The sequence below is a fragment of the Solea senegalensis genome, linkage group LG7 (assembly GCF_019176455.1).
Source record: "Solea senegalensis isolate Sse05_10M linkage group LG7, IFAPA_SoseM_1, whole genome shotgun sequence".
NCBI classification, from domain to species: Eukaryota; Metazoa; Chordata; class Actinopteri; order Pleuronectiformes; family Soleidae; genus Solea; species Solea senegalensis.
Genome location: NC_058027.1, coordinates 14,880,099 through 14,906,575, shown reverse-complemented (window position 1 = coordinate 14,906,575; position 26,477 = coordinate 14,880,099). Strand labels below are relative to the sequence as shown.

Genomic DNA, 26,477 nt, shown 5'->3' with positions numbered 1-26,477 from the left:
AATGCGTTTGCCTGTCATAATTTGACTTTTTTTTTTCTTCTGCTCCCTGGAAAATTGTTTCGAAGGCACAACCAGCTGAATACCTAAGTATTAAACCACACGGCCCTCTTGGATGCTGTGTACCGACTCCACAGCTGTTAACTTTTACCTGTCAGCTGCTCGTTGTTGTACAACAGTTGGGCAACAGTCACTGTTGTCAGTCTGAACAGACGTGGAAATCCAAAACATATCCCCAAGTGAAAACTATAAAAACAAAACAAGTGCAGAGAAAAGTGATTTTTTTTTTTTTTTGTCGCTGCCTGACTTTGTACAATGTCCCCTTTTTTCCCTCCAACTATTCAGCCGTGGGTCTGCTGGCCTGTGGTCTGCTTCCGTATGGGTTGACTGGGCATGAAATCAGACTGGCATAACCCTCCTCTGCCATAGTGAATTGTCATGATTTACATACAACATTCTTTTGATTGTGCTGGACCACCAACTAATCCTTTGTTCCCATGAGGGCTTTGTTATACTTTCTTCACTCTGTATTTCTGACAGACTCCTTCTGCCACCATGTGGTGTAAGGGCATATTGCATATTGGCAAAGACGGTACTTGCGGGTGTTCAATAATAGGCCGTATTTCTGGTGTGGGGCCTGCGAATGCATCCAATCCAATCCAACTTTATTTATAAAGCACTTTAAAAAACAACAACAGCTGAAACAAAGTGCTGTGCAACAGAGATAAATAAAATATATGAAATGACATCATAGGCCTAGACAACATACAATAAAACAATACAATACTTTAGAAAGTATGAACAAAAACACAAATGAAAAAAAGTCATACAATAAAACTATAAAAAGATAAAAAACTTTGTCTCATACTGCGTTGAAAGCCAAAGAGTAAAAATAGGTTTTAAGATGTGTTTTAAAAGAGGACAGTGAAGGGGCGTGTCTAACATGCTGTGGAAGATTGTTCCACGTCATCCATCAATTGAGCGGATTATTGAAGCATTTAGTTCATGTTAAGAGCTAAATGGAACCGCATTAAAATGTGTTCAGAAAATCCCAATGAATGCACAGTGAATAAAGGAATATATGACGTCACACTCTGTACAGGACATGAACAGAAGAGACTTATCTAACTTTAAACTTCAGATATCTAACTTTAACAGATATTAGTTTGTTTCTCATGTGTAAAAGAAAAACTGAACATTTCCTTTTAATTTAATAATCACAGTTATACAGATTTTGGGCTGTATCCTCCAGTGGCCACAAGATGGTGGTAAACCACTGTCTTTTTCTATAGTGAGTGCAGAAATTAGTCTTTCTTTTTTCAGTGAAAACAGACTATTGTTTTTGTTTTTTGTACATCTTTTGTTAACATGAAAAAAAACATTTTCTGGCTGTGTTGCACCCTACTTTGGATGGAGCCACAGTTTGATCTCCATTCGCTTTATTGTCTCTATTTAAAAGAAATATTGCAGAGATATTCCTTTGCAGCTGAACTCAAATGAAACAAACACACTGTCTCTTTATGAAAACATACCAGGTGTGAAATTATTTACATTTTATAAAGCAAAACCATCTGTTTTTTGTTTTTTTTGTAAAACAATGTAGAGAAAGTCAACTTCTAGCAGCAGTTTGTTCTTGTGTGAAATAAACATTAACAAATAGTATATTATGTATTATGTATTATGTAATAGTATATTATGTATTATATTATGTATTTTAACTATGCATATAGCCAGTGATATATTAATAGAGAAATCTTAGTCAGAATAAGACCAGATAGATGGAAAGATACTTTATTTGTCAATTCACATTGTCCAGCATAAAGACAGACCACAAGTATAGAACACAAAAAAACCCGATAAATAGTAAAAAGCAGAAACTAAACAAATAAATATGTGCAGGAGAGCAGCAGAGTCAGGGTCATTGTCCTTTGTGTGGTCATGTTTTCACTTGTGTTCCAAGTGTCCTTGAGCAAGGCACGGGGCCTGAACCAACTCACGGCTGGTCCGACTGAACCTACCCCTCTGTCTCCAGATAACTAACGAAAGTCAGTCATGAAGTGTTTGGCAAAATGACTGGCATCTCACTGGACACACAAGATATGAGAGCCAGGCTCTTATCAGTACTGCACAATACAGTGTAACACAACATTATTTGTGTTATATGGTCAATATATTGTCACATAAATGGCAAATTAGAATTTTTACCAATACTTTAAATTGAATGCATATTGTGTGTTCAATTCAACAAAGTGTGTAGTATTGGACTGAAAGCACATGGGTATTTTCCCTCAAATTGGTTGATGATGTTCAATGAAGACTGAATTATATAATCCTGAGTCAGTGGTGTAGGAATGTGTTTGTGTGTGTGCGATACATGTGGCCGTTGCGGTACTCTCACTAGAAGGATAACAACATGGACCTCTGTCAAATTCTGGGCCCCATCACAAACATGTCTCCGTCAGGGTTCAAGCTAGGATGTGCCCAATAACACAGAGTGAACTGGAGACAGAGCAGGTCTCTCTCCACAGCACGCTCACCAGTCTGCACTTTCCAAGGACATTACGGCTCCATTCCACCAGCTCTCCTGTGGCAGGCTATCATTAGTGCGCTTGTGAAAGCCCAGAGAGGCGATAGCAGGGGAATTGTGGGCTTTCATACCCATAAACGGGTCCACGGGATGCCAGGCAGAGTGTGATAATTTAGCTTAGAGGTGAAGGAAAATAGTGGCTTAATTTAATGACATGTCTGTATGGCCATGTAAAAGCACTCATCAGAGATGTGGCCATAGAGAGAATGGGCAAGATGCACCTAAAAGAAGAAAGAGAGGGGAGGAGGCTTTGTCACTGTGTGTGAGTCCGTGTTTATCCCCTTTTCTCTTCGGAGCTGTGTTCTCCAAGTGTGCCAACTTTCATATCAGTGGAGAACATTTATTTTTAAAGACAACAATTGTTGTAGATATTGGGGATAAAATATGAGCCTTTGTCCTGCAGGTTTTTCATCTGTTAGCACCGTATTTGATGTAGTATAATGTATATCACACAAGAGAGCAGTAATCATTTTTAAATAATTAAATTAATAGAGAAAAAATAACTCCTTTGTCAAATTTATTTTACAAATAAATACAAATTGAGTATACACAGTGCTTCATTTTGTTAATTAAATGGGCTTTTACCATGACATTTCATAAAAACGTACGTCTGTTATAAATCTTTTGCCATTTTCTATCAAAAGTAAGTATAAATCTATCTGATACAACTGTAACTGAATGAAGCCACATTCATAATTGTCAATGAGCCCTATCCTAAAGCAGTTTTTATTAATGCATCTAATTTACTTTGAATTTCATCTCTAAGAAAAAAGAAAAAAAAAAATCAATCCTCCATCTCTGTCTCCCGTGGCAACAGGTTATAATCCATAGTTACGAGGAGCGGTTGCTAGGTGCGTTGCCGAGATACAGACCCTTCTTTCCACTGGTGCTACGTAGGAGGCCACCGGGTCCTTGATGATGGCAGAGAGATGAGGGACGGGTGAAAGCATGACAAGAGACAGGACAATGAGGACAGGAAATAGACACACACCTGAAAGAGGCTGTGCGAGCGCAGGCAACAGAAAAGAGCACTGAAGAAGGGCTGGAAATTATAGCAGGGAATGAAAGAAAACACAAAAAGGATAATGTAACACTCTAAGTGGGCAATCTGTACACCTCCATTTGCTGCAGCTACATTTTAGTGTGTCTGTCTCTGTGTGTACTTTTCTGTCCTGCATGTGCCAGTGGGGAAAAAAAGAGAGGAAGATGGCGGAATCTACTTTGACTCTTTGAAAAGCCTGCTATCAGGCTAAAATGGGAGAAAGATAAAGGGGAAAAAAAATGCTTTCATGACTTAAATTGGTGTATCTTTGGAGACTTTTCTTTTTTATACCCCCCAAAGAATGGTTAACTGGAAAAAAACTTCCAAGTTTCTTTTCCTGTCTTTGACATTATTACATCCATGTTTTTGTCAGTTTAATTATGATGCTGATATTTTTTTTTTTATACGTCGGCATCTCCACGTTTTCCTCCAGATGTTGCGTACAGAGACAGTAAAGCTCTCTGTTTATTAGTGCTCACGGCCACATAACCACCTGACTTGCACAAGCTGTCATATTTTCTTTCCAAGGCTGATCCGATTAGTATGGTGATAATAGAAACCCATGGGAGTACTTTCCCGAGTTTTCTTGTTGGTAGATATAACACGAGTATTCTTTGGTGTTGGAGCTGCAGGAGCCATCTGCCGCTCCCTGCTCCAATTATCCCCAGCCTCTCCCCCAGGGGGCAGTAGCACCGTGCACACGACCACCGGGCAAACTTAGCACTGAGATCAAAAGCAGAGAGATCTGCATGCCTAAATAGCAAGCACTGGCCTGTCTTCCTCTGGACACATTTTCTGCAGTTTTTACCAAAAAAAAAAGAAAAAAAAAGTGTATTAACACAATGTCACACAATGAGAAATCAACGTCAAAAGCAAAGGCTTTCAGCTTTCTTTGAACAGAAAGCCCAGCTCCGCCCGTGCCTTTTGCCTCTGACAATGTTATTAGGAAAATAATTCTCACAAGCAAATAAACAGTGTGCGACTCCCCTGTGAGCCTTTCCTTTCAGGTTGTGTTATTGTGTGTGTTTTTCACTGATATTGTGTCGTCTGCTCAGGGAGCAAATATCAGGGTTAGTTGGAGGTTAGGTGTCTGATGTGTGAATGTAACTGACAGCCATTACTTTCTGAGCAACACATTACATTCAGCGGTACCAAAAAAAATCAACGCGCATTGACACTGACTGACGGTGGTTCCGATTTAAACTGCAATGTTGTATTGTTAGTTTCACATACATTTGTTGACTGAAGCTGATTTTACTTCGACTTTATTGTCATAAAAACCACATGAAGTGACGTACAGTTTGTTGTTATTAATCAAAGTGAATCAATTGGTAATCTCAATTGTTGGCTGCCTGGTGAGATGTGCTTGGATGTGTTAATGTAATAAAGTCAAATTCAAATAACATGAGGGGAAATTTTTTGGGGAAAAAAACACAACACAAAATAACCCAGAGGGAAATGAATGACTTCTTATTAGTTTGTGATTTGTACTTTTCACTAAAAACACAATATTAAATTAAATAGCAAGTGCAACGTTGGCATTGCTTTGTGGCTGATTGATACAGTGATTTAACATATTGCTGTTGAAAATTCATTGTGAGGGGTAATAACACTACAAATACTACAATGTTTGGATGAAACAACACATGGATGTCGGCTCTGTCTGTCCTTCTGCTCGGCAGCCTCCTCACAACGAAGGCTCAGCCCTGAGCAGGGACCCCATGTTGATTGATTGGAATGACTTCCCTAATTGGATTCAATTCCTAATTGAAATGTAATAAAAATGCATCAGTGGACTTGGTGCCTACAATTACCTCATGCAAATCTCTTGATGAATTAACGTGAGGGGTTTAATTGCAGCTGGTAAAAAAAAAAGAAAAAAAGCATTGATTTCTCCTGGAATAACATCAATTTGAATCAGTTGTCACTCGCTTTCAGCCTGTGTATGGCACGCTGCTGTCACCGCTCACTCCCCGTTTGGAAGTATGCAGAGAAAGAAAGGGAGGCATCCGCACCGTTTCAGACGTAAAATATAACACTGAGAGGAGGGAAATAAACTAAAAATGTTTGTGTGTGTGTTTGTGGAGATGGTGCACGCACAGGCAGACGCACAAATACACATGCTCAGTCACAAAACAGTTGTCTGAAAAAATAAATGACATCAGATACATGGAGAAAGGAGAAAAAAAACCAAAACACGTAGGCTTTGATCCCTCCCTCTTCCAAATGTTCACAACATTATCCGTCTGTCTCTTGACCGGGTCGGCCGTCTCAAGAAAAAGGGTTCAAGCATCTTCTGAGTTATTGCCTACCACCGTAGTCATAGTAACAGATTAATAAGTAGCTTCTCTGATCTTCCTCTGTTGCTGCACAGGTTGCTAAGATACAAATAGCGTTCTGGACCCAGTAGACTGAACTGCAAACATCCTTTGATAAAAAAGGGAAAAAAAAAACGTTAAAGATTTTTAAAGTAATGTGGAGGGCACATGGCCCTAAATGTACAAAGGGAGAAAAACTCTGCAGCGTTGCACCCACAACTGTAGTGATTGCATCTGCCACATTTGACCTACGAGAACCAGAAAGAAAAAACAGCGAAACAAAACTGAACACTTCCTAAAAAAAAACTACCTCATCGCTTAGAGGCGAGTGGTTGGCCAATGTCTAAAGGTAAATGGGCCAATCAGCTTCGGAACAGAGTGGCTGTTCCTAGACGAGTGTGCAAAACCAAGGGCAAATTAAAGCATTGCCTCTGAGTTGCATCATTCTCCCCTCACAGATCTATTAGTAGGCTAGCCACAATGTCTCTTTACGAGAGCTACACTAGAGCAGAATTGGGCACACTTCCCTGCAGTGATATGTCTTTTTATGAACCACACTGGCATCATGTGTGCCAGTTCCTGCAGCATTAAACCACAGCTGAGGTAGTGGGAGGAATGGATGCCTCTATTTCTTGTAAAGTGATGTAGGAAGCGAAGCAGGAGACAGATGTTTATTTTTTAATTTATTTTTTTTTTCTGGTTGTGATTCATTTCTCCCACGAGAGAAGGCAAAGAAGTTGTGAATTGGACGTTAAGAAATCGGATGGGAATACTGATTCACAGAGTTCAAAATTGGTGGCGGTCCTTGCCTTGTTCTTTCTTGAACTCGATCATCTTTCCTGCCTTGCCCTCTGCTCTTTTCTTCCCTGATCAAGAAATTGAAGCTGAAAAGTTCATTGATTCATATAATAAAAAAAAATGGAGCATCCATCCACACTGACACACCAAACACACAAACAAATGAACAGCTTTACTGGAGGAAGCTGTGAGGCCACAGTAGGGAGCACTGGAGTTGTTTTTGATGATAATGCTTGATCTCTCTGTTCCCGGCCTCACGCTTTCACTTCAGCTCAGCTCAGCTCAGCTCAGCTCAGCTGTCACCCAGCAATGGCTACTCACTGGAGTGTTCAGGCGCACGCTCCCACAATCCAAGTGGCAGGCCCGTACGCGTACTTGTACATAATAATTAAAAATGGTGATCGAACATATGATGCGACGCTCCAGTTAACGCTCCGCGTGTATCATGTCTCAGAGATGTGTAACGTATATCTCTGTGTGGCAATTTGGCACGCTTATGAGCAGCAATAATCATGTTTGTGTGATTAAGACGGTAATCAGGAAATAATGACACTTCAGTGTGATTTATGGGAATGGATGAAATTTCCCATCTGAAAGGTGGCAGGTTAAACAACACTGACCTGCCAAATGCCAAGAGAGATTTAAACAAAGGCCAAAGCTAATACATCACAGACACAAAGAGGGGTGGAGAGTGGGGTTTGTGTGCGTCACTGAGCTCGGGACAGCATGAGGCATCTGCGGGTCGTACAGACCCTTTTTTGAGATGAGCAGGAATCTGCTTATACCAACCTCCCATAAAGTAGACCTTTGGTTGATTTAAAATAACGCACAATTGGGATTCATGAAGCGTGATAATCGGCTAAGTCTGCGTCTCGGTTTCTCGATTAATCGGTTACTCTATTATACACTATCTATACACATATGTGTATATATATATACATATATATATGTGTGTGTATGTATACGTATGTATGTGTGTATATATATATATATATATATATATATATATACGTGTGTGTGTATATATATGTATGTACATACATATATATATGTATGTACATACATATATATGTATGTATAGTATACATATAGAGTATATAGAGTATTAACCAAATGTAACCCCAGCAGAATCCTTGTATATATACATCTACAGATGAAAGGAACACTTTCTTCAATACTGATTAAAGGGCCGGTCACTCCCACAGGGCTCCGCTCCGGTTTGGGTTCATTCAGTCTCGACCTTGATTACTCAAATGGGCTCATTGATTGAAGGAGAACTTTAATGACCTATTATCCCAAGTGTTAATCAGGTGTTGACAGAGAGAGTGTGCTCTGTGGGAGCAGGCACGGCTGAAGGCCAGAATGGACAGAACTTCCTGGAGTTCTGCCACTTGCGGCGCGTCAAGGGGTTGAGCGACACATAGAGTGCAGATGCTCAACAGGTTGTTTTTTTTTGTCTGCCCAATGAGGTGAAATCATGTTTTATTTTCAATGGTTTGGTGCATTTTTTTGTAACACTCATTCTCACCATGCTCTGTCTTTTCTCATTACAGTTTTACCAACCTTGAACGGAAACAGCAAAGAAATTGAGTTATAAAAATTTAGCCCTTGGGTGGTTTCGATGTCATTTTCAATTTATTTATTCATTTTGAATAACTGGGTTAGTAATCACAGTTTGGAATTAATGGCCTTAAACATGAATTGTAGTCATTCATGGTATTTTGGTGGTGTTTATCTGCCATTGTAACGGTTTTAATGTGATGTTAAATGAATTGGTGTGAATTGTTAAATGTGAAGAAAGACATTTCTGAAACACTCGTGTGATATTCAACTTTATTTCACGTGTAACTTTAATGTGTCTCATTAAACAGTGTTTTTGCACAGAACTCATCTCCGCAGTAGCCGGTTTTTCCGGCGATAAGTCTGTTACATGTCCAAGTTGCACCTGTCTGCATCACCTCCGATATCACCAACCTAAATCTCTTTGGTCGACGCCTTCCTCAAGTCTCCCACTGCATCCCTCTCCTTAATTATCTCCCTTTCCAATCCCAGCATCTTCAAGTCACATCAATGCTTCTTAATTTCCATCAATACCTCTGCAGTCTAAGCTCTCCACACCTGTCCAGTCACCATGGCAACCTCACCTCTGACAACAAAGAGCTCTGTAAGACATGGCATGCTATATTCCCCTTGATTAGATATTGATTAAGCTTTTGTAATACATAATAGGATCAAAGGGATTGTGCAGCTTTGCTTATCCAGGTCTTCGCCACACTTTCATTTACTTATAATCTTTTGTTATTTTGGAGTCTGCATGTTAAGAGGGATGGAATTGAAATTTGCCACCCTTTGTCGTCGTCATTCTGAGGCGCTGAGGTGACAAAGGTCTTCTTTTGTGGTAATTAAAAAAAAAAAAGAAGTGGAGGAAACAAAGCCCAAAGATTCGTCTATGCAAATGTACAATTTAGAGCGTGTTGACGGCGATTCAGCGTTCTGAGTGGCATAGCTTATGCTTCGTGTTTGCGATATGCTTTCCATTAAAGGACATGCTAATAGGCCCGTTGGAGTGTGCGGAGACTGCCGAACACTTGCGTCCCCGATGGATGCATTGATAGATTAATGGGGAATAAAAGTTGAACGCTGAATGTGTGGCAAGTGATTAGTCAATGTGCTAAATATTTGTGCAGAGCATATTTAAGAAGCTGAGAGGCCATCACGTGCGGTTGCCTACAGACAAGTCATTCCTTGGCACAATAAGGTACATAACACGAATATAAAATCATAAACTAATATATTTATACGGACTTTACAGCGTCTGAGGAGTTGCTATGACTGCTTTAAGGTTACGTAAGAATACGGCTCCCATCAAAACTGCTAATTGATGACACTGGTTGATACGCTGCCCTTTTGTGTCTGACTTGTTGATTTGAATTATGTAATGCCAGAATTCTAAAGACACTTGTTTTGAAGACACAGAAGGACTGAGGCTTTTTTTATGACGTGTATTGTGTGTTTGTTGTTCGCTGCAGTACTTGAGCTTTGAGCTCCCCCAATCCCAATCAGCAGCACCAATAAAGTAAATGCACACAAGAGACACTGCAGCCCGGCCAGGCTGGAGAAGGATGTGTGTTTGTCAAATTTATACTGAAGATTTAGAGGGACACAAGATTGAGTGTGAGATGTGACAAAACTGATTGTTTTCCCCCTCTCTCACACTTAGAGTAGGAGGAACAGAATAGAGGATAAACCAGGGAACTGCAAAGAACCTTGTTTGGAACAATCTGGCCTTTTTTTTTTTTCTCTCGTACAACGTAAACAAGGATAAAGACAACAAAATGTAATAACTTTCCTCTCTCCAATCCATACTTCATGATTATCCCCCACTCCAAAACATTGGAAAAATGGAACTGTCAAAAGAGTCTTGTTGTTCCATTTTCTTTCTTTTGCCCCCCTCTTGGAGACAAACAAACAAACCCCTGTTAGCACATTTCATCAGCTTTAGGGGTTACAGAACAGATTGAGTATCGACAACGGTGGCTATCGAGGCTTATAGCTCAAAGGCAACAGTAGAGGAAAATCTCAGGGGTAGGAGATGCAATCGAAAGGACCAAAATAATTCAGCAGGACTCACTCGAGGAACAATCCAGTTTGTCATGTGGAATCATGGAGTGTCTGCTGCACAATGAGAAAGGTTCCCTCGAGACTCTGCACGGGAGTCAACATGTGAATGGCCAAGAGTTAGTGCCCCAACTGGCCACTCTTTTCCTTTTTATCACCTGCAAATTTAGCAGCCATAAATCTTTTTCCACACCGACTCTGCTACACAGATGCACCAGAGAGGCCCATAAACAAGAAATGATGTTTGGTGTCTCGGGAAGGTTTTGTCATTCATGGTCCCTGGAGTGTCATGCTTTAGGCTTGGAACAATTACTGTCAGGCAGTTTTGATGCTTTCCGTCTGTTGTGATGGACAGTTGCGGTTTGCCGTGAACTGTTGAGCCATGTTGATTTGCAAAAGAAACAAGTGGAATTTATCTCTCCCATTGTGAAAAGGTGGTTTAGTTTAGTTGTAGGACACAATATTGTGTGGACTTTTCACTGTAATAGGTTTTATTTATTTACTTTTTTGAAGGTATTTTTATTTTTTTTTGCCTTTATTGAATAGGACAGAGTAGCATTAAGGGGGGGGGGAGAAGGGGGTAAGACACGCAGCAAAGGACCACAGGTGGAATCAAACCCGCGTTGCTGCAATGGGCCATTCGTCCCAAGGGGCGCCGGCTCGACCAACCACTGTAATAGGTTTTGCGGTGTATAGTGAGTGTTGAGGGTTAATGAGTGAGGAGGAGACTGTGGGCACTAAAAAGGACACTGACCACAGGCTTCAATGTGACCTGACCCTTCTTACCGTAACGTCTTTGTCAATAAAACGCAGCATGAGGGAAAACCTCTGATTAATCAATGCTTAATCCTGCTCCTTATGCACAGATTATAACCAGCAGGACCCATTGCACCTGATTTTTTTTATCCCCCCCACTGTAACACCTCAACGAGACAAGAGCTGAATATCCATTTCCCTTTAATCAATGCACAATTTATTTCCCTCCCTCTCCCAATCTCCCTTCCATTTATTATGCATTATTCGGCCCTTTTTAAACGATTTTCTACTAACCGTCTCATCTAATTTGGTATTCGGATATGGTTAGCGCTGTTAGCTCAATTAATACAATGACAAGTCTTAAAATGTGTTCTCTCCACAAACAAGAGGACACTCAACATGTCACATCTTTGCAAACAGGGTCATGCGTGCTCGCCAAGATAGAGCCGCACGTTCAGGCTTCATTTAATGTGAATGGATAGAAATGACAACGGAGGCTCATTTTCTACAGGACTGTGCTTTATTTTTGTCTAAGCAGAATATAATGAACTAGAGAACTACAGAGTTCAGGAGCACTAAGGGAGATATCACTCCGAATCTGGGAAACGGACCCGAGCCAACGCTTATTCAATTTACATCTGTTTCAAGAAAAAAACAAAACAATAACCCAGTTTTTCCTTTTTTTTTCTAAGTCAAATTATCAAAGAAATTATTCTTCAGTTCCTTGTGAATATAGATCGCTGAATATACTATGATGAATGCATTGTGCATGGCAACAAATAAAAAAGAGGATGGATTAAGGTCGTGAAGCTGGGAATGTCGTGATTCAATGATGCAAACTTACATATGGCTAAATGTGAATTCTTTAAAGGCTCTCACTGAATGCTTGATTGGAGCAAACTGCTCAGTTAGCTGAGTTTGTTTACATTTTGGTCCTTGTAACCAATGGAAATGGAGATGCATGACCACAACTCTCATTTGTGTCAGAATGGGCTTGAGGCAAAAAACGGACTCTGGCGAAATGTTTGTCTTCACAACATATTTTTGACGTTTGAAAGTAGAACATTTGGCATCCCCAGAATACAGTGTGTCCGACCACTGTTCACAGGTAGTACTGTTAAAGAGAACAGGCTGGGTTTAAGGCAGAATTCCCTCCTCAGATTAACAAATCAACCTGAGTGGAGCAAAAGAATATGGCGCTGTCACTGTTGGAACGATAATCTTCAGTGGATGAAGTCACATTAGATAACAAACTGTGGAGGAAACTTCCCATTGATAAGAACAGAGACAATGAAAACCAGAGATATGTCAATGGTGACCAACAACCCTTCAAAAAACAACAAGAAAAAAAAAAAAGAAGAAAAGCACAATCACATAATGAGAGGAACACCACAGAAATCCATCCGTTGCTTGAATATGACAGCATAGGACCAATCTGACTGGAAAGTTTATTTTTTTATATACGGTATATATATTTTTTTGTCTTTTTCTGAAAACAAAGGCCTCAGATGAGATTGTTTTTGAACATGCAATGTTAATACATTTGAACACAACTGTGCAATGGACTCTTGTTTTTTTCTTTTTTTATAATCCACATGACCACTACCATCAATCATCCCTTTTTTTACAGTGCAGATTGTTAATTCTTGTATTGATTTAAGAGCTTTCAGTGGCAAAATGTCTTTCTGAAATTGCTGTCCCACGAGGAATTTCCTATATGGATTGTGCAGCCGAAATAATGAAATCAAAGCATATCCAAATATAACCTCATAACAATGGGCCTTTCCCAGCTTCAGCGGATAATAACAAAATAAAAGAGAAACTAAACAACGGTTTACCAATCTTGAGTATAAAATCAAAATTTTTCAGTGCTTTACTGTACAAGAAATAAAATCATTTTATCCTCTGATTTTGATAAATTATTTCATAGGTTCCTTCTCATAGTTTCACTGAAATATATTAACTATTCTTTAAATGTTTTTAAATTTTTTTTTTTTTTAAAACGTTTGAACATGATCTATTGTACGGCCTATAAAGAAGGTTCAACAGAATTGAAAAATAAGCTATATTGTATGTACAGAAGTAACGCAGCTGTGTTGTACGGAGAGCAGTGGCAGATTGGGTCAAGCAGGCAGGCAGGGGTTTTTGCTGGGATCTATAGTAACTGCTGTCAATCTCTGCTTTACCATGTTGTGCAGTATGTATAAGTTTAACCGTGTGTATTCATCCCCACAAAAAAAAAAAAAAATGCTTTATGTACATATTGAACAAACTGTTACCTGGAGTTTCATTTTGTAAAATTAGCATCTTAAAATGTCCAAAACCCCAAACATTCACTTTTAAGGACTGTGAAAATGTTATGGTGGTGGTGGCTGATGTTCTCTTTTTCTGTTTTTTTTCCTTTTCCCTTTTTTCGCCACACTGTCGAGCAGTAAGCATGCAGATGGATGAACTCTACTGTCATATCTGTTCATCATCTCCAATTGGACTAATCCAATTACTGCACAGGCGATCCTTCTTCTGTCAGGAAAAACCATGACATGTACACAGAGATTTTAATTAACGGATCACTTTGGGTCTGTGGCTTAGGTTTGACATTAAATGAAAACACTCTCCTCTCTAAGCCGCCGTCCAACGCCAAGGTTTGTAAGATGCATGTTCACAACCCAAACCTAAGGGGCTTAAAAGGACTAAAACTCTCCAAGATCCCTGCACTGCTGCGGACACATTTTATAGTGACATCATTGTCCCACAGAGTTGGGCTCTTCAACACAAGCTGCTATACAACCTTCCTTTTGTTTTGTATTTTATAGGCTATTTACATCAAGAAAAAAAAAAAAAAAATCTTTGTCTTCATTGCTCTCAGCCATGCTGTTAAACCACCAGGGGTTAACTATGCATTTTCAGATGGACAACGGAGATATTTTTGTTAGTTTGATTGTTACTCCTACTCTTGGAATAGAATGATGATACTGTAAATCCAAAGCACAATTCGCACGGTTCGCCAGCCCTTCCGCTCTGGCCTCATATTTGTGATTCAGCTCGTGCTCCTTCGGGATTAGGGGTAACACAAGGCTCTGAACCTCTCCACTAATCATGACATCATAGTTACTGATGCCCTGAGTATTGGGAGTGATTTTGTGGAGTTTCAGTTTAGCACACAGCACCCCGGCCACCCAGCGCCCATTACCACCTCCACCTTTTTCCGCACAAAAATCCCATTTCCACAGCAAAACCCTTTCTGCACTAAAGTGAGATGACGGAACAGCGCTCTCCCAAAGCAGCAAAGGGAGAGGCATTAATTTCTTCCCTCCTGTCCAACAGGTTCCCTTTAATTATCTCTCCTCTTTCAGTCAATTACATTTCGCTTCCTTTCCTTGACAATCGTTGCTATTTTCGGGTGAGTGTTTCACACCCAGAGGGTTGAACAATCGAACATGCTCTCGCCGTTCTATGCTTGGCCCTTTTGCCATTGGCGGTGACCCTTCCTCTTGAGGACTGACCTTGTGCGCAGTGGTATCGAGGCAAATTAAGGAACTGGGTCTCACCCATTTTTTTTTTTATTTAATGATACAAGGTTAGAGTAGGTACGTGGATCAGTGGCAGAGGATCACGTGGTCTGCTTTGTACGCTTATTGAATAAGACCTTGCCGTACTTGTGTATACATCTCACCTCACCGCTTTCAGTCGTATGATTGCAGCTAATTGGATTGATTATATTTTCCTTGTACATGCAGCGTTACAATTTCCCTTTGTAAACTGGGGGCAGATGTCAAGTAGTTGCTTGCCGGAGCTTGGATGGCACCTGCTGGGCTGACGGTTGTCACTGCTGTTATACGTAAAATAACCTGGATTACAGACTAGGCTGGCTCTGTGCTGGGAACACAATAAGTAGCCCTAAGAAGCCCTGGCTGCCTGGTTCTCTGCTTTTTCTGTTTTTAATACACGACGCTTCAATAGCTTCCTCTCGGGGGGTTTAGAAGTAATACGGACACCCTTGTTAAAAGTGTTGAAATGCTGATTTCACATTGCCCGATTAAGCTCTGGCAGAGCAGAGATGCTACATGAACACTGCTGTTATCCAAACAGACAGCAGGACAGGCTTGGCTGGATTTCGGCTCACTGGGGACTCAACCTGCCATTAGTAGTGGGAAGTAGTACAACATCTGATCTAAGACGGAGAAGAACAGTAGAGTGGGCATACGAGGTTCATGTTCGTGCTCACTTGCAGAATGTACTCCTTCAATGAACATTAGATTTGTCATGGAATAGTTTAGGTTCACATGAAAAATGATCAGAATATTGGTTTTGTTTGGACCTACTTCGCAATCGTTAATAAAGCTTCCTGAACTTGAGGGCTGAGGGGAAGAGGGTTGGGTTTGTACATAAGGTTGTTTAAAAATTGGCATTATTTTGAATTTGAAGAGCTACTGTGTTTCACAAATATTATTTCTGAGGTGAACGATGAACACGCACTGTGCTGCGCAGGTGTCCCTGCAGGGATACAGGCAGAAGAGGGAAAACTGTGTGCAGCGAGTTGTTTTGTGAAACACGGTGGCCTCTGTTGAGACACAATTACGTGCTGAAAGAGGAGACACAACAACATAGGCCTCACAGCAGCTGCTTCTGCAAAATTGAGGATTTCCAGTGAAATTGTGTTGACCCAAATTTAAACAACTGGTGGTGGAAGAAAACAAACAAAAAAAATTTTGCCATCCATCTTTTTTTCTCCACTCTTTTAAAGTTTAGTAATGTCAGTCTTTTCCCAATATTACACCTTGCTATGATATGTAAAGTTTCATCTCACATCTTTTGCCTCTTCGGGTAAATTTGGCAGTATTATTGGTGCCAGGTCAGCTGTCAGAAGCCTTGCCAAGGAGTAGGCACAAACATAATTCTCCCTAATCTTCCATCTGTCATCCATGTGCATGCAGGGGACTATTTCTCTCATCGTTTGGTCCAAGTGATTATCGTGGTGATTTTTCACTCTTTACCGCTAATGTATAGAGGGCGGTGATTATAGAGTGATTAGAGGGAAAGGTGAAAAAGCATGTCTAATATGGCACAGGAGATAATTGAAGGGTAGTGAGCGCAGACATTAGCCGGGTTAGAAAACGCTCTGTTAAGGCATGAGCCACTTAACTGTTGGACCGAGGTCTGGAGAGGGAGCACGCCTGCTCTTAGGAGAGGGGAAACAGTGGGGACACATGGCACACAGAGATCATAGGCTTAAATCGAGACCGTCTGCTCGGGGAACGAGTCGGAGTCTAGTGATTTTGATTAAGTCTAGTCATCTTTTCTCTCTAAAAAGTGGGGAAAAAAAAGTTGGAGCAGATTCTTGGTGTTGAACAGAAATTGCTTGGACTGGTGCTTAAGGTACCAAGCCTATTTGATCCCTTTATCTCCCTTTATGGGAGATTTGAAGCTTAATTATATACCTTTTTTTTAATTTCTATATTTTAAAATATAAGAAATTAATGTTTGTTGGTTTTTGGCTTCCTCTCTTCACCTCCCTCCCTCCCTCTCTCCCACATCACGCGGCCAATGACTGCCAGCGGTCAACACTCAAAAGTGTCAGACAGAGAAAATGAGCAAGTGTTTAGAATGACTAAAACAGCATTACTCCTCCCTTTTAGCCACATTTCAAACATATTGATCTGCTCTAAAGGACGATACTACACCCAGAGCTCTAAAACAGTCAAAACACAGGCTGCAGGACTCACTGCAGTGCTTCACGCTGTGCCGCCTGTCATCAGTGTTTGAGAGGCTACAGGCAAGCTGAGCGATGGTTAAAAATGACAGTTAGATCTAATTAAGATGTAGTCTGCTTTTAGCGGCATGTATGTTGTTTTTTATCTATGGATCTGTTAAGCAGGTCGGGGAACGTAGATTTGATACCGTTAAATGAACCTGCGCTTTTTTTTTGCCATCAATAATTGAGTTTGTCGTTGGAGAAATGTTTGAATCTGTTAAAAGGTGAGGTTCTGCTTTTCTTAGTCAGGAGATTTGGACACACACATCCTTGGCATGTCTCTTGTATAAGTCGTGGTTGCTTACAGCATGTGTGCACTCTGTTTTTAAGGGGGACTTCAATGTCATAAGGGCAAATTCATTTGTGTACTTGAGTTCATTCTGCTGGCAGTTTCAATAGCTGTCACCTTACTCCTCATCCTCTTCTCTCGTTTTGTCACTATCCCTCTGTCCGTCTTTCTTTATAGAACTGTCTCCTTTTCACAATTGGTGGCTTTATAAATCACCCTTCATGTTGCAATACAAAGTTCAAGAAAAAAAAGAAAAACAAAAGTGAAACAACAAAAGACACCCCATGTCCATTTTGCTTGGTCTTTACAGTGGATTGTCGCTTGAATACAAAGGCGAGTGAGAAGCCTCAAACGTCTGCACCCTGTCCGGCACAGACATCAGTAAGATCTTTTTTTTTTTTTTTGTCCTCCTGTCGTTCTGTTTTTTTTTTTTCTTTTTTTCCACCCAGAACAGTCTGTCAGAGAGTGCAGTGACTTGTACATCATGGTGGGCGAGATATCCAGTGGCTGATACCTTTACATCCAACAAAAAGAGACTTGTTGCTTACCGGGGCACATAAATGTTTCCTTTTTTACCCTTCCCACCCCCTCCCTCACCCCTGCCCCACATCCTTTTCATTACATCTTCAAGTATTATTATTATTTTTTTTTTTTCAAACAACAGCAAAAGTTAGCAAATTTACATTTTTTTTTTTTCCTCTAGTCTATTTTACTATTCTACAACCTGGCGCTAAATCAGCATCCAGAGCAAAAGATCAGCCCCTATACTACGATTCCATGTCTTTTTTGTACATTATTTCCATTTTCTTTTATTCGTACTTACAGTAGGCCACTGGATATTGATTTAATGATTTTTTTTTTTTTTAGTTTTTTTTTACTACGAGTAAATTGTAATACTTGCAGCTACAAGGTATGAGTTTTTAAATATATATTTATATATTTATATATTTATATTCTTTTAAAAAGCGTTTAGTCCTTTGGTCCCTATTTCCTAAGGAATGATGCATGTAAATTATCCTGGATTCTCCTCTTCTCTCCTCTTCCTCTTGTCTTCTTCTTCTTCTTCTTCTTCTTCTTCTTCTTTTTCTTCTTCTTCGATCCAGAGCTTGCCCTGTCACAGAGCACAACACCTGTGTAGGCACAAAAACCAAAATGGCAGCAGGCTGGTGTGGGTGTTTGTGTGTAAGTGTGAGTGTGTCTGTGTTTGCGTACACGCATGTGTTTGCTTCAGTACTTGAGTTGGCATTTGCACGTATTTATACATGTACAAAGTAGTAGTTTTTTTTGTTTTTTTTTCCTTTTTCTTTTGGGTGTAGCATATTTAAGTGTGTATGTTTGGTTTGTTATCTGCATTAATGTGTGTTTATCTATATCCTGTGTCAGTATGCATGCTTTGAGCATAATGAGTCTATAAAGGTTGTTTTTTTTTCCCCCATCATGTCTAAAAAACAGCAGCAAAAAGTTGGTCTCTGCAAAAAATCTTCTTCCCCAGACGCCAAAGCAAAACAGGGAAAAAAAGGAGGCATTTGCAAAGAAAAAAAAATGAAACATTCAAAAAAAAGAGGAAAAAAAAAAATCAACTCTGGGATTCTTCTCTTAGTCACCCAATCTTTCAACGGGTTTCCAGCATGATCAAGGGACCACCCTTCCTTCATGATATGTAGCAGAGCAAGAAGTCTTTGTACTTTTACTGCACTTGTGGAAATAAGGTGATGTGGCCCTTCATCCTGTGACATAGAGATAGAGAGAGGTAAAGAGAGAGAAATGGAGAGGAGGGGAATATAAGGAGAGTTGATTCAGAGAGCTGCACACATGCTCGGAGTTGCTGGCTCCTGGTTATCACACAGACTGACAGGCACAGCCAACAGCATGAGAAACAGACGGGGAGGAGAGGAAAGAAAAGAAAAAAAAAAAGGAGTATGTCAATCAAAACCAGAAATAAGTGGGCAAGAGGTGGGGTGGGAGATTTGTGTTTTAACCATATGGAACAGACATCGACACTGTGACAGCACTAATCCAAAGAAGACCTCATTTAAACTGGCTACATGTTGGGGGGGGGAATACAGCTTAAGAGTTTACTGACATTCATGTCATTAATTCTTAACAAACAAAATACCATAAGATCAAAAAGGAATCCGGATGAGGTATATGTGTGTGACTATAATGAGAGGGTCCAATTTAAAAAAATAAATAAATAAACAAATCATGAAATGGCATCTACATTTTTTCCCATAAAAGCCCTAGCGTTTACCCCTCTGTTGTGTGGATGTGCTGCACCTTTACTTAAAATTCTGTGTTGCTGAGCTTCAGGTATATACTGTATGTTGTTTACAGGCAATGCTGCTAATATGTAGTGTGCTACGATGTGGGTGAAGAGAGTCTATGGAGTCTATGGGGGGGCATTCGCCCTCTTTGTTCTACCTTTCCATCTCTGCAAATGAGCTTGTTACCATGTCGTAATAGATCTGCCTTTTTAGACGTGGAAGCAGGGATTCTAACTTTTCTGCCTGTTTGTGCCAAAGCGAGCCCGGTCATTAGCGGCGTAAAGCAATAACGGTCTCCATTACTGATGTCCTCTTTTATAATCCGGTGATTTGCGCTATGCATCTACCGCAGAGCTGCAGAGACACACATTAGCCTCAAAATATATCTTTTTCCTCCATCTTTAAGAACATCACCTCCCAAATTTGTCAGGTAGTAACGGATTTCTTTTAATTTTTATTTATTTTTTCCCTCCACCCTCCCTCCATGAGCATTTTGTCCCAGCACTACGCCTTTCCCTCCCACTGCCACCTACTTAGACGGCTCCATAAAAGATAATGGCAGTTAAGAAGCACAGTTGATGCCAGAAAGACCTCATTCTTTCCGGCCTGCCTTGCTAGACACCCTCCACTCCCAAACACCCCCCCACCCCACTGAGTTCCTTGAGTAGACTATGGGAGGGCAGAGACACCTGCAGGGCTTCTGAACGAATCGGGCAGAAAAAGTTCGATGAAAACAACTAACTCTTATCCGGGTTTGCCTGGAGGGATAGAAACGAATGCACTCTCAAAAGAAAAGACCTTTTTCACTCAAAATTTGTTGGCTCCCCTTTTTTTTCCACACAGAATAGCAATTATCTTGTACAACAAAAACACAGCCGCTAATTTATGCCACTCAATAGGCAGCTGCAAATACTCATCCCAGGTATTGTGTTCTATTTCTGCTCCTTGCTTACACACACCTATAGTTGGTATGGTCCGTGTTGTGGACAGATTTTAGCCATGTGGGTCTATAATACAGCCTGCAGCTCTGCTATCACAATGTAATTGGTTTGCAGCCTCATAAATAAATAAATGGAAAGCGATTCTCATGTTAGGCAAACAAAGCAATCTTGCCGAAGTACTCCCTGTGCAGATGGAATCCACAGAGAAGTGGAGTGTCAACATTTGCCTGTGCTCTCTGTGTGAACAGTGGAGATTTAATTGGCTACACAAACATAGGGTCATGTTGGCTACCTCAACTAAACAGCTGTCGATCGTGGGAGAAGGAACAAAAAAAAAGAAAAAGTTCCTCGCGCCGGACATTAATTAAAAGAAAAAAGTCAAATCATAGTTTGCTCGAAAAGGAAAACACTGTGGAAGTAAATGTGTGGAGACACGGAGGAATAGAAAAAGAACAGTACACTCATACACACGGACCTCACAAGAAAAAAGAAAGTAAAACAAGTCACAAGGGCACACAGTACAATAGCACAAAGAGTCAAAGGCCACTTCCAGTTATAATCCACCAGTCAGCACGTGAGATACATTATGTACAACAGGTACCAGCCAAGAAAGGCATCAGTTTACTGCACTCCACAAACTGCCAATGTACAAAATACAGTATAAATATATAGATATATATGAAAGGAGGGCAGAATATAAAGAGATAGAGTTAAGAGATACCAGTCAACGCCACGTCATGCAACGCAGTCACAGTCCCACCACATGACGTCATCCAAAAGAAAATGACACCATGGGTTCAACTTACAGCTGTAAGAACTCGGCCCCGTGACAGGTGTACAGGGTGTGGCTATAGCGGAGAAAGACCACCTCACACTGTGATTGGCCGTGTCAGGTTGCCAGGTTGGTGGGGGTGCAAAAGAAGGAAAGAAACAGTGGGATTTTCTTTTCCTTTAAGTCAAAATTCAAAGCACCCTTCCATATTTGTTCCACACCCTCACTTATTCTGCCTGACAAATCAGATGAGGTTATTATGCTTTTTACCGTAAAACAGAAAACAATGAAGAATTGACAAGTGAAACAGAAATGACAGAAAATAGCACCAAAGAACACACACACACACACACACACACAAACGGCCTTTTCTTGTGCGTCAGTGTGGTGGTGAAATACTCTCAAGCTGACAACATGTGCAGGTTAAAGGGTTGAATTGATGTTCTTATATTCACAAAGATAACCCTTAAGGCAGAAATGCATATTTCAGAAACTTGTCCTGTCTACAATAATTGGATTTGCCTTGCATTGTTTGCTATGAGGTCGGCCGTACAGTGAGCACTCCAGCTTTTTTTTTTTTTTGCATTAAGTTTATCTTTAAGACACAGAATGCAATTTCAGTGCAGTAGGGCTCCTGAGACCAGCAGAGGAGGATGCTGTCTGATCGTGTTTTTAATGCAACTTCAAAGTGAAATTGTCCGTATTAGAGGAAATAAAGGGGGCCTAAGAAGTTATCTGCATGTTAAAGTTCTTTACCTGAGCAACACACGTGCACACACACACACACACTTCAAGCAAAGTTTTTCATCATTAAAGTATTGTTGGATTTAGAAAATTGAGGTTTTGATGCTGAACTTTGCTTTTAATTTCAGTCTGTTGCTCAAGACTTCAGCATACTGTCTTGCCACAATGAAAGGCAAAGAAGTAGATTGGTCAAATCTTTAAAAATACTCAGTCTTCATACAAGACTCTATAAAGCTAAAGCTTTGATACAGAGCCAGCTCCAGAAGCCTCAGTAGTGTATTTTTTTTTCCCCCTCCGTGTTTTCACAGAATTGCTCTTGGTTTTGCTCTATTGGTTTTCCTTAACTCAACAGCATAAAATGGTGTACTAACAGAGGGAAAAAAACACAGCGATGGATAGAACCAGACCAGGGAAGAAGGAAGATGTAGAAGGAAAATTAAAGACAAACACACGCACATGCACACAATTCCTGGTTGTGACAGGATGTTATTGTGAGAAATGTCTGCACTCGGAGATAATCTGAGTACATCTCAATGACTGTGCTGTCACTGGACGCTGTTGCGGGACATTTTCCATTTGTCCCCCATCGATGTGCGCCTTCTCTGGGTGTCTACTTTGAAAGCTTCTCTTCAATTAGCAGGGCAGAGCTGTATTCAGACACTACCAGGCGAGGGATAAAGGCAGCATCTATCATTTATAATGCACACCACCTTCCATTAATGCCATCTTGTGGCTTTTAAAGAGTCAAACCTAAACCAAACAAATGGTATTATCATGCTTTTATTTATGGAGGAACATAATCTAGGCTTATGTTATTGTAATGAAAAGTTGTCTAGCCAATTGGGTGAAGAGAGCATGCATCTATATTATTTTTGCACTGGCAGCTGCACTTTGTGACAGATGGGTGATGATTCTTCCGATAAGGCCCGACACACTGTAATTAGTCTTTATGGAGGGATGCTGCAACTTTTAAGTAAACCATCTTTTCATTAAATTGCATGAAAGCTTTTGGCTTTTTGTTTGGCTTTTTTTTTTTAAAGTTCCAAAGGAGGCACAGCTGAATATAGAAGACGTCAGGCTTTTCATCACATCTAAAAGCAACATGCATTTACAAGAGTTCTGTAAATTGCTCAGTGTTAAATTGACTGTGACCCTACAGTGGCATAAAACTGACATCATATAGTTTCGAGCACTTGCTCTAGCTTCATGTTTTATTTGCAGTAGGTGAAGTGAGGGGTGAGCGTGTGCTTACTTTTTGCATTATAACATTTTACATTTCATGGCTTAATCAAAGCCCCTTTAATCTTTTTGCTACGACGTTAATATAGTATATAGATAGTTCATTAAAGTGAGGCATGAAGACGTGCACTCAGAGTAGGGCTGGACGGTATGGTCAAAAGTGGTGTCATGATTTAAAAAAAACAACTTTCTAATCAGTTGGTATTGACAGTTATTGTGATAATGTCAGATGACTAAAGATTTAATTTTGCTCCTCCATACTGATCGTTGAAGAAATTATTTAAATGTGTTTTTTATGTTTTTAGATTGATATTGCCATATTGTCCAGGCCTAACTCACAAAATCAATGGCATGTCATGTGTCCTCATTTCAAGGAAATGTCCAAACAAAGTCATTTATAAGTACAACTGCCAAGATATTTTGCCTTTTGCAAAAAAAAAAAAGAAAAGATTATGAGTCTTTTAATTTATTTGTTAGAGCATTTTCTTTCAAACATCCTGCATTTACTTGCCATGCTGTCCCTGGTATTGCTTTAAACCTCCTCTGGATCTCCTCTATGAATTGTTCTTGACTGAAAGAAAGAGGATGAATACTGAGCTAATTTGGGGTAGGAATGATTGGTTTTTACAAATTTGTAGCTGAACAACTCAAATGTATTTTCGACAGCGTCCCTCGTGGATGGTTAATTATACCCAGCAGGACATTGATGATGTCATTGAGCCGTGCCGAAGTGTCACAGAGGAACAAATCAGCTTCTAATCCACAGAAGAAGAGAAAACCTGTACAGAAATCAGGCTGTTTTTGTGAAAAAGGGCTGATAATGTTACAATTAACAACATTAATAATAATAATAATAATAATAATAATAATAATAATAATAGACTTAAAACACACATATTTGGTGTTATTTGAAGGGGATGTCTGGGAGTTTGTCCATTTCCTTTCTGAGCATCTCACCCTACAATGATCACCTCTCTCTTATTTGTCCGTGCTAATACTGGACGTCGCTGAACACTTCCCAAATCAGGAGGAACATAAATAGATGAGAAAATAATGAAGGAATTGAAATTGTAAACCAAAAAGGTAAACTGTTAAAGGTTTTAAAATATAAATAAAAACAAATACTTTTTTGGGGTGAAATGCAAATGTACTATTTAAGTTTATAAAGTAAAGACATATTAACCCTACTTAAAATTTTGGAAAAAAAACTTCTCACAGGAGTCAGTTGTATCTACTGTTGCAGCAAGACTATGCAAAAGTCATTCTTATAAGCAGCCAAGTGGACAGTTTGAAAGGATGTAGTAAGCCACGGTGTGTAATAGTAAGAGTGATACTGTACCTGGATACTGACAGTAGACGAGTCAATAAGGTCGGTTGGCGTCCTTTGGCCGCTTTAGCTGCACCTTCAGCCTCTTCATGCCTATCTGAAACCCGTTCATGGCCTGGATAGCGGCTTGAGCACTGGATGGATTATCAAAACTCACAAAGCCTGAGACAACAATACAGAGTGATGGGGCAGAGAAAATGGGAAAATGAAAATAAAAGGGACAACACATGAAAGGAGAAGAATGAGGGGAGATGAAAAAAGGAACGGGACGAGGAGAAAGGGAGGAGGACAAAGACGGGGAGAATAAAACAGGCAAGATGAAAGAAAAAAGGGGAGAAGAAGAAGAAGACCCTTTTTAACGCTCAACAATGACACAACAATGGGTCTTTGTTTTCCATTTTCGGCAGATTAATTGAAAATCTCTGAAATAAAACGATTACATAAAATGCCACAATGGCTAATAACAGATATTAAAAATCAAACGAAGATGAGCTATTAGAATTAGACTTGAACAAAGAACAAAAAACATGAAAAGATAAGCGAGAGAGAAAAAGTCGTCTCATGTTTTCTGCGGATTTGTTGGACAAAATCGGTGCCTGGAAATTGAGGGGCAGGTCTGTGTGTGTGTGTGTGTGTGTGTGTGTCAGTGAACATGTATCTAAGTAAAGAGTAAAGGGCACTGGGGTCGTAATGAGATGCTAGGAGCACGGTATGTCGGACTGAGGTTCCTGCTGCTCTGAGTTATCACCTGGGTGTCGGGGCGGAATGAGCCGACGGCTTTCCACACCAGGACTCCTTCCCTGTTCTTATCAGACACCTCCGTGATTGACGGCCCAAATTTTCCGCCTGCCAGCTGATTTGATCACACCGCTATGGGTCCAATTTAATTTGGGGGGAGAGGGCAGGCTTTTGTCAGTGCGGGTGAGATAAGGCTGCTTCTTTTACAAACCCTTTAAACAAACTATACAGGGGGAGCGCCTGTCAGTTGGCAGTGATCCCCCCCTCTCCCCAGCCTTAGAAACATGCACACACTCACACTATCGCTGGCTTTAATGATTTTCTATACCTCACATTTACATCCACATGCTGAAAAAGGTGATAGCTGGGTGTGGGGTGTGGGGGTTAGCTCAAAGTACAGAAGAGCAGGGGATGACGGAGAATGTGCTGCGAACTTTAAATTGCTCGAAATCCACGTGTACGGCAATAAAAGCAGAATGGGATATTTGAGCCGGTTCTTACTTTCTACGGTTTTCCTCCAGAGGAGGAGCCTCTCCATACAAGTGTATGGAGAGGCTGAGTGGTGGAGAGTGCAGTAGAAAAACACGACGTAACACTATGTAATGATTGTATGCACTGATGGTGACGGGTGTTCTGAAATGCAGGGGGGGCTGCAGTGTAGGGGTGAGGTCTCTGTTGAAAGGCAGAGAAAAAGCACCGACATGACGCCCACTTGACTCCTTGAGAGCAAGTTGACCTCCAGGTGATTCTTTTTTTTTTGATGAGAGACTTTTGTGGATGTTAAAGACATATTGTTAGGATGGTGTATCTTTATATAACTATATGAAAATGCTCTGCTGAAAAAACCCTGTACGGGCAATCACATTCAAGAACAACGAAGCAAAACAGCCACAAACAAAGAAAAAGAAGATATGCTGTTTTCAGAAGCTCTTAAGATCAATTATTTCACTCTGTGTATTTTTTTGTGGGATTTTTAAGTAGTGGAGAGAGTTGGAAAAGCAGGTTTACATCCTTTTTGGTATGCGAAGGCCACCGTAGTTTTCCAAAGAGCTTGGGAAAGGAGAGATGAGTCGAGGAGTCCTCTGCTTGTTGCAGTCTGCAGTCTCACCACTAGATGTCGCTAATTCGTACACACTGGACCTCTAATATACAGATTACTACAAAGTCGTGCCATCCCAGTTTATACCAGTGTATCCAGTGTATGTTTCAACTATGAGGTGAATTATTTTATTAATATTTGCTCTTTCCTCATCTTATCTTTAGTGTTTGAAATCACATTTAGAAGAAAAAAAAGT

General features: G+C 40.3%; 1 protein-coding gene across 10 annotated transcripts in view; it reads right to left on the bottom strand.

Annotated features, from left to right (window-relative positions):
• Positions 1–17,841: 17,841 nt before the first annotated feature.
• Positions 17,842–26,477, bottom strand: part of celf6 (CUGBP Elav-like family member 6) — a 118,099-nt gene continuing 109,463 nt past the window's right edge. For 9 of the 10 annotated variants that reach the window (XM_044031048.1, XM_044031046.1, XM_044031049.1 and 6 more), the window contains 2 exons: positions 24,457–24,606; positions 17,842–18,884 (listed from right to left, as the gene is read on the bottom strand). In XM_044031048.1, the coding sequence (XP_043886983.1) occupies positions 24,479–24,606 (128 nt within the window). In that variant the 3' untranslated portion in view covers positions 17,842–18,884; positions 24,457–24,478. Of the gene's footprint in view, positions 18,885–21,168; positions 21,237–24,456; positions 24,607–26,477 lie in introns of all 10 variants that reach the window. The other variant, XR_006360816.1, reaches the window with a different exon arrangement.